Genomic DNA, 13606 nt, shown 5'->3' on the forward strand with positions numbered 1-13606 from the left:
GGTGAACATGTTTGTCAATTCGGGTGTGTAATGTGAAGATATGATCCGATGTTCTATAATTTGGTAAGAATCCAATTTGGCTTTTACTCAAGAAAATGTGCTCCTCAAGGAAGTTTATAAGTCTTTGGTTTATGATACTACAGAATACCTTCCCCAGGTTACTGTTCACACAGATGCCTCGATAGTTATTTGGGTCAACTTTGTCTCCACTTTTGTATATGGGCGTTATGAGTCCTTTGTTCCAGATATCAGGGAAGTAACCGACACTCAGAACCAAGTTGAAGAGTTTTAGGATAGCCAATTTCATTTTATCGTCAGTGTGTTTAATCATCTCGTTTAGGATGCCATCTGCACCGCAAGCTTTTCTTGGCCGCAGGTCCTTGAATTTTTCAAATAGACTCCCCAATAACTGAAAAAGAGCTAACGGGCTTTGGTAATCTTTTATGGCCAGTTCGAGCTTTTCCAATTCTTTACATATTTGATCTTGCTCTGGGCTTAGTGTGTTTTTCTGGTATAATTTTTCAAAATGGTTTTCCCATGTGTCTCCATTTTGAATGGGCAATTCATCGTGTTACTTTTTGTGTAATGTATTCCAGTTGTCCCAGAAACAATTAGAGTCAATAGATTCCTCAATGGAGCTGAGTTTATTCTTAATATACTGTTCTTTCTTGGTTCTGAGTGTGTTTTTGTATTGTGTTAGTGCCTGACAAGTAAGGCGTAATTCCTCGTTTTCTGGTTGTCTGTGTTTTTGGTTTGATATTTTTCTGAGTTTTTTCCTCATGCTATGACGGTCTGAATCAAACCATTTTTCGTGGTTTTGTGTTTACTCTTGCGAGATTTCAAGTTCGACATTGATGCCAAATTATCAAAAATATTATTTAGGTTATTCACTGCCAGGTTTACGCCTTCTTTATTGTGAGTGTGTGTGTTTTTCAGAAAGGTGTCCAAGAGAGACTGAGTTGATTGACTGCTAATTGCTTTCTGGTATTTTTCTGTGCTGTTTTGGGCTCATCTGTAGGATTTTTTAATGTTGTACAGCTTACTGGGCTGTGTTTCTGTGTTGGTTGTTTCTGTCCTTTTAAGATACGCAGTAATTTGGCTGTGATCTGACAGTGGTGTTAGTGGTTTGACTGTGAATGCTCTGAAAGAGGATGGGTCCAGATCCGTAATCATATAGTCTACGGTGCTGAAGCCAAGAGTTGAGGAATAGGTCGATCTTCCTAGGGAGTCTCCTCTGAACCTACCATTGACAATGTACAGACCCAGGCTTCGACAGAGCTGCAGGAGCTGCTTTCCGTTTCCATTTGTCTGTTTGTCGTAGTTACTCCTGTGTGAATGAAAAGGGAGATCAAAATGGTTATTCCCAAATATGTAATTATTCCCCTGAGGTACTGGTCTCTGGTTCTTCACCAGTTCTTGAGTTGAGGTCACCACAGATCTCTCTCTCCCCTCTCGCTCTCTCGCCCTCTCTCTGTCTCCCGCTCCCTCTCTCTGTCTCCCGCTCTCTCTCTCTCCGTGTTGTTGGCTGGTACAGGCACCCATCCATCAGTCTGGAACAGCCAGAGGTGAAAGGACAGCGTGTAACCCAGTGGGTCCACCCACGTCCCTTCTGAAAGTTGCCTGAGTTTGTCAGTGAAGCCGTGTTGTTTTTTTGCAGGCCCCGATACGAAACTCATGCAAAACAGCGGCAGGACGAAGTTCAAGAGGACCAGCATCGACAGGCTGATGAACACTTTGGTGCTCTGGGTGAGTTCCACTCGCCCCGAGACCGAGAGGGAGGGGCGGTGTCTAATGATGGCGACGTTACCCAAGTGAAAAATCCAATTCCTGCTCGTCACCAGGGAGAAGATCTGCTCTCGGTTTGTAATGATGGCAGTGGAGGCTGCGGCCTACAGGACGCCAGTTAAATTGAGGCCTACGAGATGCCAGTTAAATTGAGGCCTATTCTTCCCCAAACACCGTCCCGCTGCCCTCTGTGCAGTGCAGTGCCCCCTCACCCTTTGCCCTATCGGACGGTATCTTGCGATGGATCGGAGTGAAATTTGTTTTGTCTTTTGTTCCAGATCTTTGGATTCCTGATCTGCATGGGGATAATCCTAGCTATCGGGAATTCCATCTGGGAATATGAAGTGGGAAACCTCTTCCAGATCTACCTGCCCTGGGACCAGGGAGTCAACAGCGCCTTCCTCTCTGGATTTTTGTCCTTCTGGTCGTACATCATCATCCTCAACACAGTCGTACCCATCTCGCTCTACGTAAGGTGCGATGGGCCGCGCTCCCGCTGTTGGCCAGAGATGTGGTCAAAGGTTGATGGGTTTCAAAGGAAAAGTGTCACACTGCAACAGGAGGGGGCACTCTTCTGAGTTTGGTGCTGAGATGTATTGTTGGGACAGTGCAGAGGGAGCTTTACTCTGTATCTAACCCCGTGCTGTACCTGCCCTGGGAGTGTTTGATGGGACAGTGTAGAGGGAGCTTTACTCTGTATCTAACCCGTGCTGTACCTGCCCTGGGAGTGTTTGATGGGACAGTGTAGAGGGAGCTTTACTCTGTATCTAACCCGTGCTGTATCTGCCCTGGGAGTGTTTGATGGGACAGTGTAGAGGGAGCTTTACTCTGTATCTAACCCGTGCTGTACCTGCCCTGGGAGTGTTTGATGGGACAGTGTAGAGGGAGCTTTACTCTGTATCTAACCCGTGCTGTACCTGCCCTGGGAGTGTTTGATGGGACAGTGTAGAGGGAGCTTTACTCTGTATCTAACCCGTGCTGTACCTGCCCTGGGAGTGTTTGATGGGACAGTGAAGAGGGAGCTTTACTCTGTATCTAACCCGTGCTGTACCTGCCCTGGGAGTGTTTGATGGGGACAGTGTAGAGGGAGATTTACTCTGTATCTAACCCGTGCTGTACCTGCCCTGGGAGTGTTTGATGGGACAGTGTAGAGGGAGCTTTACTCTGTATCTAACCCGTGCTGTACCTGCCCTGGGAGTGTTTGACGGGACAGTGTAGAGGGAGCTTTACTCTGTATCTAACCCGTGTTGTACCTGCCCTGGGAGTGTTTGATGGGACAGTGTAGAGGGAGCTTTCCTCTGGATATTCTCTCTGCTGCATTGAGAGTGGCCTGGCGCGGGAACCTACCCTGCCACTGATGGACAATTGGTGCCGGAGTGGGGGGGGGAATCTGTTGGTGTTTGTCTCGTACGGATTACGGGTCAGGTGCGCCGGTCACACGGCTTGCTGTGCGTGACCCTTCAGCTGGCCTTCCTCACCTCTGACCTCTTTCTCCCCCCCCCCCCCCCCCTTCGAAAACAGCGTGGAGGTCATCCGCCTCGGGCACAGCTACTTCATCAACTGGGACAAGAAGATGTACTGCTTGCGGAAGAACACGGCGGCGGAGGCGCGGACCACCACGCTCAGCGAGGAGCTCGGCCAGATCGAATACATCTTCTCCGACAAGACGGGGACTCTCACCCAGAACGTCATGGTATTCAACAAGTGCTCCATCGACGGCAAGGCTTACGGTGAGCGCGATGGCCAGGCGTAAGAAATTGGAGCAGGATTAGGCCACTCGGCCCCTTGAGTCTGCTCCGCCATTCAATAAGATCAAGGCTGATCTTCGACCTCAACTCCACTTTCACGCCCTAACCATTGATTCCCCTAGAGTCCAACAATCTTATCGATCTCTGTCTTGAATATACTCAACGACTGAGCCTCCACAGCCCTCTGGGGGAGAGAATTTCAAAGATTCACCACCCTCTGAGTGAAGAAATTCCTCCTCATCTCAGTCCTAAATGGCCGACCCCTTATCCTGAGACTGTGACCCCTGGTTCTAGACTCTCCAGCCAGGGGGAAACAGCCTCTCAGCATCTACCCTGTCAATCCCCCTCAGAATCTTGTATGTTTCAATGAGATCACCTCTCATTCTTCTAAACTCCAGAGAGTATCGGCCCAATCTACTCAATCTCTTCACAGAAACCCCACAGTGCAGATAGAGGCCATTTCGGCCCATCGAGCCTGCACCGACACATATCCCACCCGATCCCTGTAACCCCACGTCATAGGACAGCCCTCTCCTCCCAGGGATCGATCTGGTGAACCTTTGTTACACCCCTGCTAAGGCAAGTAGATCCTTCCTTAGATAAGGAGACCAAACCTAGACAGCAGCAACGAGGGGCTCGCCACGGAAGTCGAGGGGTGAAATTCAGAAAGTTGCAAAACCGATCTCTCAATATATTAAAGATCTGCGTGCATTTCCGCTCTATAGCACCCTACGTCACGTTTTGTCACACTTCTCTGTCACGCATTCATGTCAAGTTTATCAGATCCACTGTCCAAATGTATAACGGAGATTTCCTATGTAAACTTGTCATGCTGTAATTACACCCTCCTGCCAGTGGTGGAGCAGTAGCGCTTCGGCCTGCACTGAGAGAAACTGCCACGCCCCAACCAACTCTACCCTGCTCCCCAAATTGCTATTCAACAAGAATTACAACAGTGACCACACTTCAAAAGTACTTCATTGGCTGTAAAGTGCTTTGGGTCGTCCTGGGTTGTGAAAGGCGCTTTCATTCATTCAAATGTCTCACTTTTTTTTCCAGGCGATCTGATTGATGAATTGGGACATAAAAGTGAAGTGAGAGAGGTAAGTGTAGAGGGAGCTTTACTCTGTATCTAACCCGTGCTGTACCTGCCCTGGGAGTGTTTGATGGGACAGTGTAGAGGGAGATTTACTCTGTATCTAACCCGTGCTGTACCTGCCCCGGGAGTGTTTGATGGGACAGTGTAGAGGGAGCTTTACTCTGTATCTAACCCCTGCTGTACCTGCCCTGGGAGTGTTTGATGGGACAGTGTAGAGGGAGCTTTACTCTGTATCTAACCCGTGCTGTACCTGTCCTGGGAGTGTTTGATGGGACAGTGTAGAGGGAGCTTTACTCTGTATCTAACCTGTGCTGTACCTGCCCTGGGAGTGTTTGATGGGACAGTGTAGAGGGAGCTTTACTCTGTATCTAACCCGCGCTGTACCTGCCCTGGGAGTGTTTGACGGGACAGTGTAGAGGGAGCTTTACTCTGTATCTAACCCGTGCTGTACCTGCCCTGGGAGTGTTTGATGGGACAGTGTAGAGGGAGCTTTACTCTGTATCTAACCCATGCTGTACCTGCCCTGGGAGTGTTTGATGGGACAGTGTAGAGGGAGCTTTACTCTGTATCTAACCCATGCTGTCCCTGCCCTGGGAGTGTTTGATGGGACAGTGTAGAGGGAGCTTTACTCTGTATCTAACCCGTGCTGTACCTCCACTGGGAGTATTTGATGGGACAGTGTAGAGGGAGCTTTACTCTGTATCTAACCCGTGCTGTACCTGCCCTGGGAGTGTTTGATGGGACAGTGTAGAGGGAAGTTTACTCTGTATCTAACCCGTGCTGTAACTGCCCTGGGAGTGTTTGATGGGACAGTGTAGAGGGAGCTTTACTCTGTATCTAACCCCGTGCTGTACCTGCCCTGGGAGTGTTTGATGGGACAGTGTAGAGGGAGCTTTACTCTGTATCTACCCCATGCTGTACCTGCCCTGGGAGTGTTTGATGGGACAGTGTAGAGGGAGCTTTACTCTGTATCTAACCCGTGCTGTACCTGCCCTGGGAGTGTTTGATGGGACAGTGCAGAGGGAGCTTTACTCTGTATCTAACCCGTGCTGTACCTGCCCTGGGAATGTTTGATGGGGCAGTGTAGAGGGAGCTTTCCTCTGTATCTAACCCGTGCTGTACCTGCCCTGGGAGTGTTTGATGGGACAGTGTAGAGGGAGCTTTACTCTATATCTAACACATGCTGTGCCTGCCCTGGGAGTGTTTGATGGGACAGTGTAGAGGGAGCTTTACTCTGTATCTAACCCGTACTGTACCTGCCCTGGGATTGTTTGATGGGACAGTGTACAGGGAGCTTTACTCTGTATCTAACCCATGCTGTACCTGCCCTGGGAGTGTTTGATGGGACAGTGTAGAGTCATAGAGTTATACAGCACAGAAGGAGGCCCTTCGGCCCATCGTGTCTGCGCCGACCATCAATCCCTGTCCAGTCTAATCCCATTTTCCAGCATTTGGTCCATAGCCTTGTATGCAATGGCATTTCAAGTGCTCATCCAAATGCTTCTTGAATGTTGTGAGGGTTCCTGCCTCTACCACCCTTTCAGGCAGTGAGTTCCAGATTCCAACCACCCTCTGGGTGAAAAAGTTCCTCCTCAAATCCCCTCCAACCCTCCTGCCCCTTACCTTGAATCTTTGCCCCCTTGTTATTGACCCCCCTACTAAGGGGAAAAGTTCCTCTTTATCTACCCTATCTATGCCCCTCATCATTTTGTACACCTCAATCAGGTCCCCCCTCAGCCTTCTTTGCTCCAAGGAAAGCACCCCCAGCCTGTTTAGTCTTTCTTCATAGCTGAGGCGCTCCATCCCAGGTAACATCCTGGTGAATCTTCTCTGCACCCTCTCCAAAGCAATCACATCCTTCCTATAGTGAGGCGACCAGAACTGCACACAGTATTCCAGCTGTGGCCTCACCAGCGTTTTGTACAGCTCCATCATAACCTCCCTGCTCTTATATTCTATGCCTCGACTAATGAAGGCAAGTATCCCATATGCCTTTTTAACCACCTTATCTACCTGTTCCGCTGCCTTCAGAGATCTATGTACATGTACACCAAGGTCCCTCTGACCCTCTGTACTTCCTAGGGTCCTACCACTCATTGTGTATTCCCTTGCCTTATTTGTCCGTCCAAAATGCATCACCTCGCACTTTTCAGGGTTAAATTCCATTTGCCACTTTTCCGCCCATCTGACCAACCCGTTTATATCGTCCTGTAGCCTGAGGCTTTCCTCCTCGCAATTTACCACCCCACCAATTTTCGTGTCATCTGCAAACTTACTGATCATACCTTTTACATTCTCATCCAAATCATTTATGTAGATCACAAACAGCAAGGGTCCCAGCACCGATCCCTGAGGTACCCCACCGGACACAGGCTTCCAGTCACAAAAGCAACCTTCGACCATCACCCTCTGCCTCCTGCCACTCATCCAGTTTAGGATCCAACGCGCCAAGGCACCCTGGATCCCATGGGCTCTTACCTTCTTGACCAGTCTCCTATGCGGGACTTTGTCAAAAGCTTTACTGAAATCCATGTAAACCACATCCACAGCATTTCCCTCATCCACACACCTAGTCACCCCCTCGAAAAATTCAATCAGATTGGTCAGACATGATTTACCCTTGACAAAGCCATGCTGACTATCCCCGATTAATCCTTGCCTCTCCAAGTGGAGACTAATTTTGTCCCTCAGAATTTTTTCCAATAATTTCCCTACCACAGATGTTAGGCTCACTGGCCTGTAATTCCCTGGTTTATCCCTGCTACCCTTCTTGAATAATGGTACTACGTTAGCTGTTCTCCAGTCCTCTGGTACATCCCCTGTGGCCAGAGAGGTTCTGAAAATTTGTGTCAGAGCCCCTGCAATCTCCTCCTTTGCCTCACACAACAGCCTGGGATACATCTCGTCCGGGCCTGGGGATTTATCCACTTTTTGGCCTGCTAAAACCGCGAGTACCTCCTCCCTCTCGATGCTAATATGTTCAAGTATATCACAGTCCCCTTGCCCGATTTCTATGTCTACATCGTCTTTCTCCATAGTGAACACAGATGCAAAAAATTCATTTAAAACCCCGCCTACATCATCTGGCTCTACACACAGATTGCCACTTTGGTCCCTAATGGGCCCTACCCTTTCCCTGGTTATCCTCTTGCCCTTAATATACTTATAAAACATCTTAGGATTTTCCTTTATTTTGCTCGCCAGTGTTATTTCATGGCCCCTCCTCGCCCTCCTAATTTCTTTTTTAAGTATGCTCCTGCACCTTTTATACTCCGCTAGGGCTTCCTCCGTCTTTAGTCTTTTGTAACTGCCAAAAGCCCCCCTTTTTTTCCCTAATGCATTTTTGTATATCCCTTGTCATCCAAGGTTCCCTTTCCTTGTTGGTCCCACCCTTGACCTTTACAGGAACATGTTGGCGTTGTACTCTCTCTATTTCCCTTCTGAAAGTCTCCCACTGCTTTGATGTGGATTTTCCTATAAGTAGCTGCTCCCAGTCCACTTTGGCCAGATCCTGCCTTATCATATTAAAATCGGCCTTTCCCCAATTTAGAACCCTTATTTCCGGGCCGTCTTTGTCTTTTTCCATGACCACCTTAAATCTCACCGAATTATGGTCACTGTCGCCAAAATGCTCTCCTACTGACACTTCCACCACTTGCCCGGCTACATTCTCTAGAATTAGGTCCAGTACCGCCCCCTCTCTTGTAGGACTTTCTACATGTTGGCTCAAAAAGCTCTCCTGGATGCACTTTAAGAATTCTGCACCCTCTAAGCCTTTCACACTCTGACTATCCCAATTAATATTGGGGAAGTTGAAATCCCCCACTATTATTACCCTATTATTTTCGCACTTCTCTGAGATTTGCCTACATATCTGTTCCTCTATCTCCCCCTGACTGTTCGGGGGCCTATAGTACACTCCCAGCAAAGTGCTTGCCCCCTTTTTGTTTTTAAGTTCTACCCATATGGCCTCATTAGAGGAACCCGCTAATATATCATCCCTCCTTACAGCAGTAATTGATTCCTTAATTAATATTGCAACACCCCCTCCCCTTTTACACCCCCCTCTGTCTCGTCTGAAGATTCTATACCCCGGAATATTGAGCTGCCAGTCCTGACCCTCCCTCAACCATGTCTCCGTGATAGCAACAATATCGTACTCCCATGTGTTCAGCAACAACTTCAGTTCATCCACCTTATTTGCAAGACTCCTTGCATTAAAATAAATGCCTTCCAGCCTTGCCATATTCCCTTTTGCCTTCATATATTTGCTCTGCCTTCCCAGCTGACTTGTTTTTTCCTCTGTATTTGGCTGTAAATCACCCCCTACTATAGTTCCACTCTGTATCCCATCCCCCTGCCAAGTTAGTTTAAACCCCCCCCCAACAGTGCTAGCAAACCTTCCCGCAAGGATATTGGTCCCCCTCTGGTTCAGGTGTAAACCGTCCGACTTGTACAAGTCCCACCTTTCCCAGAAGCAGACCCAGTGATCCAGGAAACTAAAGCCCTCCCCCTTGCACCATCCCTTTAGCCACGCATTCATCTGTTCTATCTTCCTATTCCTATACTCACTAGCACGTGGCACCGGGAGTAATCCAGAGATTACAACCTTTGAGGTCCTGCTCTTTAATCTTCCACCTAGCTCCTTAAATTCTTGCTGCAGGACCTCATCCCTCTTTTTACCTATGTCGTTGGTACCAATGTGGACCACGACCTCTGGCTGTTCACCCTCCCCCTCCAGAATGCCCTGCAGCCGCTCAGTGACATCCTTGACCCTGGCACCAGGGAGGCAACAAACCATCCTGGATTCACGTCTACGGCCACAGAAACGCCTCTCTCTTCCCCTTACTATAGAATCCCCTACCACTATTGCTCTCCCACTCTTTTTCCTCCCTTCCTGGACAGCAGGAGCACCCCCAGTGCCAGGAAGTTGGCTGCTGCTGCCTTCCCCTGGTGAGTCATGCCCCTCAACAGTATCCAAAGCGGTATACTTGTTTGAGAGGGGAATGGTCACAGGGGTCTCCTGCACTACCTGCCTGCTTCTATTGCTCCGCCTGGTGGTCACCCATTTCCTTTCTTCCTGTACAGCCCTACCCTGCGGTGTGACCAACTCACTAAACGTGTTATCCACGACCCTCTCAGCATCGTGAATGCTCAACAACCCATCCACCCGCAGCTCCAGTGCCTCAATGCGGTCTGCTAGTAGCTGCAGATGGATGCATCTCTGGCACACGTGGTCATCAGGGGCACCGGCAGTGTCCCTGAATTCCCACATAGAGCAAGAGGAGCATATCACGGGGCTGGGCTCTCCTGGCATGACCTTCCCTTTAATTACTTTAAATTAATTTACTATCACCAATTAAAGATATCTCTAAGGCGCTTGTATAGTCTACCAACAGTCCCTGCTACACCAGAAAAGACCCTAGTAACTATAAACTACAGAGTTAAAGTTTAAAAAAGAGAAATACTCACCAACCAATCACTTACCTGCTCCCTGGTGACGTCACACTCTGATTACTTTTTACCTCTCTCCCCATTGCTGAGTTGGTAAGCCTCGCTGGTCGCCGGTTTTTAAGCCGGGCTCCTCCTCGCTGCTCCGAGTGGCCTCGGGCCTCGCTGGTCGCCGGTTTTTAAGCCGGGCTCCTCCTCGCTGCTACTCCCTGCTCCGCGTGGTCTCGGGCCTCGCTGGTCGCCGGTTTTTAAGCCGGGCTCCTCCTCGCTGCTACTCCCTGCTCCGCGTGGTCTCGGGCCTCGCTGGTCGCCGGTTTTTAAGCCGGGCTGCTCCGACTGGTCTCGGGCCTCGCTGGTCGCTGGTTTTTAAGCCGGGCTCCTCCTCGCTGCTCCTCCCTGCTCCGAGGGAGCTTTACTCTGTATCTAACCTGTGCTGTACCTGCCCTGGGAGTGTTTGATGGGACAGTGTAGAGGGAGCTTTACTCTGTATCTAACCCATGCTGTACCTGCCCTGGGAGTGTTTGATGGGCAGTGTAGAGGGAGCTTTACTCTGTATCTAACCCGTGCTGTACCTGCCCTGGGAGTGTTTGATGGGGACAGTGTAGAGGGAGCTTTACTCTGTATCTAACCTGTGCTGTACCTGCCCTGGGAGTGTTTGATGGGACAGTGTAGAGGGAGCTTTACTCTGTATCTAACCCATGCTGTACCTGCCCTGGGAGTGTTTGATGGGACAGTGTAGAGGGAGCTTTACTCTGTATCTAACCCGTGCTGTACCTGCCCTGGGAGTGTTTGATGGGACCGTGTAGAGGGAGCTTTACTCTGTATCTAACCTGTGCTGTACCTGCCCTGGGATTGTTTGATGGGACAGTGTAGAGGGAGCTTTACTCTGTATCTAACCTGTGCTGTACCTGCCCTGGGAGTGTTTGATGGGACAGTGTAGAGGGAGCTTTACTCTGTATCTAACCCGTGCTGTACCTGCCCTGGGAGTGTTTGATGGGACAGTGTAGAGGGGGCTTTACTCTGTATCTAACCCCGTGCTGTACCTGCCCTGGGAGTGTTTGATGGGGACAGTGTCGAGCGAGCTTTACTCTGTATCTAACCCGTGCTGTCCCTGCCCTGGGAGTGTTTGATGGGACAGTGTAGAGGGAGGTTTACTCTGTATCTAACCCGTGCTGTACCTGCCCTGGGAGTGTTTGATGAGACAGTGCAGAGGGAGCTTTACTCTGTATCTAACCCATGCTGTACCTGTCCTGGGAGTGTTTGATGGGACAGTGTAGAGGAAGCTTTACTCTGTATCTAACCCGTGCTGTACCTGCCCTGGGAGTGTTTGATGGGGACAGTGTAGAGGGGGCTTTACTCTGTATCTAACCCCGTGCTGTACCTGCCCTGGGAGTGTTTGATGGGACAGTGTAGAGGGAGCTTTACTCTGTATCTAACCCATGCTGTACCTGCCCTGGGAGTGTTTGATGGGGACAGTGTCGAGCGAGCTTTACTCTGTATCTAACCCGTGCTGTACCTGCCCTGGGAGTGTTTGATGGGACAGTGTTGAGGGAGCTTTACTCTGTATCTACCCCATGCTGTACCTGCCCTGGGAGTGTTTGATGGGACAGTGTAGAGGGAGCTTTACTCTGTATCTAACCCGTGCTGTACCTGCCCTGGGAGTGTTTGATGGGACAGTGTAGAGGGAGCTTTACTCTGTATCTAACCCGTGCTGTCCCTGCCCTGGGAGTGTTTGATGGGACAGTGTAGAGGGAGGTTTACTCTGTATCTACCCCATGCTGTACCTGCCCTGGGAGTGTTTGATGGGGACAGTGTAGAGGGAGCTTTACTCTGTATCTAACCTGTGCTGTACCTGCCCTGGGTGTGTTTGATGGGAAAGTGTAGAGGGAGCTTTACTCTGTATCTACCCCATGCTGTACCTGCCCTGGGAGTGTTTGATGGGGACAGTGTAGAGGGAGCTTTACTCTGTATCTAACCTGTGCTGTACCTGCCCTGGGTGTGTTTGATGGGAAAGTGTAGAGGGAGCTTTACTCTGTATCTAACCCATGCTGTACCTGCCCTGGGAGTGTTTGATGGGACTGTGTATAGGGAGCTTTACTCTGCATCTAACCCCGTGCTGTACCTGCCCTGGGAGTGTTTGATGGGACAGTGTCGAGGGAGCTTTACTCTGTATCTAACCCGTGCTGTACTTGCCCTGGGAGTGTTTGATGGGACAGTGTAGAGGGAGCTTTACTCTGTATCTAACCCGTGCTGTACCTGCCCTGGGAGTGTTTGATGGGACAGTGTAGAGGGAGCTTTACTCTGTATCTAACCTGTGCTGTACCTGCCCTGGGTGTGTTTGATGGGAAAGTGTAGAGGGAGCTTTACTCTGTATCTAACCCATGCTGTACCTGCCCTGGGAGTGTTTGATGGGACTGTGTATAGGGAGCTTTACTCTGCATCTAACCCCGTGCTGTACCTGCCCTGGGAGTGTTTGATGGGACAGTGTCGAGGGAGCTTTACTCTGTATCTAACCCGTGCTGTACTTGCCCTGGGAGTGTTTGATGGGACAGTGTAGAGGGAGCTTTACTCTGTATCTAACCCGTGCTGTACCTGCCCTGGGAGTGTTTGATGGGACAGTGTAGAGGGAGCTTTACTCTGTATCTAACCCGTGCTGTACCTGCCCTGGGAGTGTTTGATGGGACAGTGTAGAGGGAGCTTTACTCTGTATCTAACCCGTGCTGTACCTGCCCTGGGAGTGTTTGACGGGACAGTGTAGAGGGAGCTTTACTCTGTATCTAACCCGTGCTGTACCTGCCCTGGGAGTGTTTGACGGGACAGTGTAGAGGCAGAGGCAGGGCTCGGAGGTGAGAGGACCCTGCCCTCAGTATGGTGACGGGTGGGCGCAATTCCCAAACTGGCTATTGGAGCAGCTAATGTGAATAGTTCTGGGAGACACGGGCGGTGTCTGAGACGAGATAACCTCCCAAGTTATCGGAAGACGTGAATATGAGGCGGCGAAGAATTGGAGTAGCAGGGACCATCTGACGTGACCCCCTTGTGTCTTTTTTATCGGCAGAAGAAAGTGCCCATCGATTTCTCCTTCAACTCCCTAGCGGACCCCCGCTTTATCTTTTACGACCACATTCTCTTGGAGGCCGTGAAACTGGGTGATCGCGAGGTGCATGAGTTTTTCCGACTTCTCTCGCTCTGTCACACCGTGATGTCCGAGGATAAAGATGAAGGTAGGAATCCGATCTACCCCACCCCTCGCTCGCAGATATACCCCACACCCCTCACTGTAACACTGATATACCCCACACCCCTCACTGCAACACTCTGATATACCCCACACCCCTCGCTCGCAGATATACCCCACACCCCTCACTGTAACACTGATATACCCCACACCCCTCACTGTAACACTCGGGTATACCCCACACCCCTCACTGTAACACTCTGATATACCCCACACCCCTCACTGTAACACTGATATACCCCACACCCCTCACTGTAACACACTGATATACCCCACACCCCTCAC

At 49.9% G+C, this 13606-nt stretch overlaps 1 protein-coding gene across 1 annotated transcript; it reads left to right on the forward strand.

Moving 5' to 3' along the window:
- Positions 1-813: 813 nt before the first annotated feature.
- On the forward strand, positions 814-13307 carry LOC147080162 (phospholipid-transporting ATPase ID-like; the record flags this gene model as incomplete). Its single annotated transcript, XM_085981239.1, has 5 exons — positions 814-1746; positions 2064-2260; positions 3307-3515; positions 4593-4636; positions 13142-13307. Coding segments are annotated over exons 1-5 (688 nt in total), but the record flags the coding sequence as incomplete, so codon positions are not given.
- Positions 13308-13606: the final 299 nt, after the last annotated feature.

This window comes from Somniosus microcephalus, unplaced genomic scaffold (assembly GCF_052327205.1).
Source record: "Somniosus microcephalus isolate GS21.2 unplaced genomic scaffold, FLI_Smic_1.0 scaffold1949, whole genome shotgun sequence".
Lineage (NCBI taxonomy): Eukaryota > Metazoa > Chordata > Chondrichthyes > Squaliformes > Somniosidae > Somniosus > Somniosus microcephalus.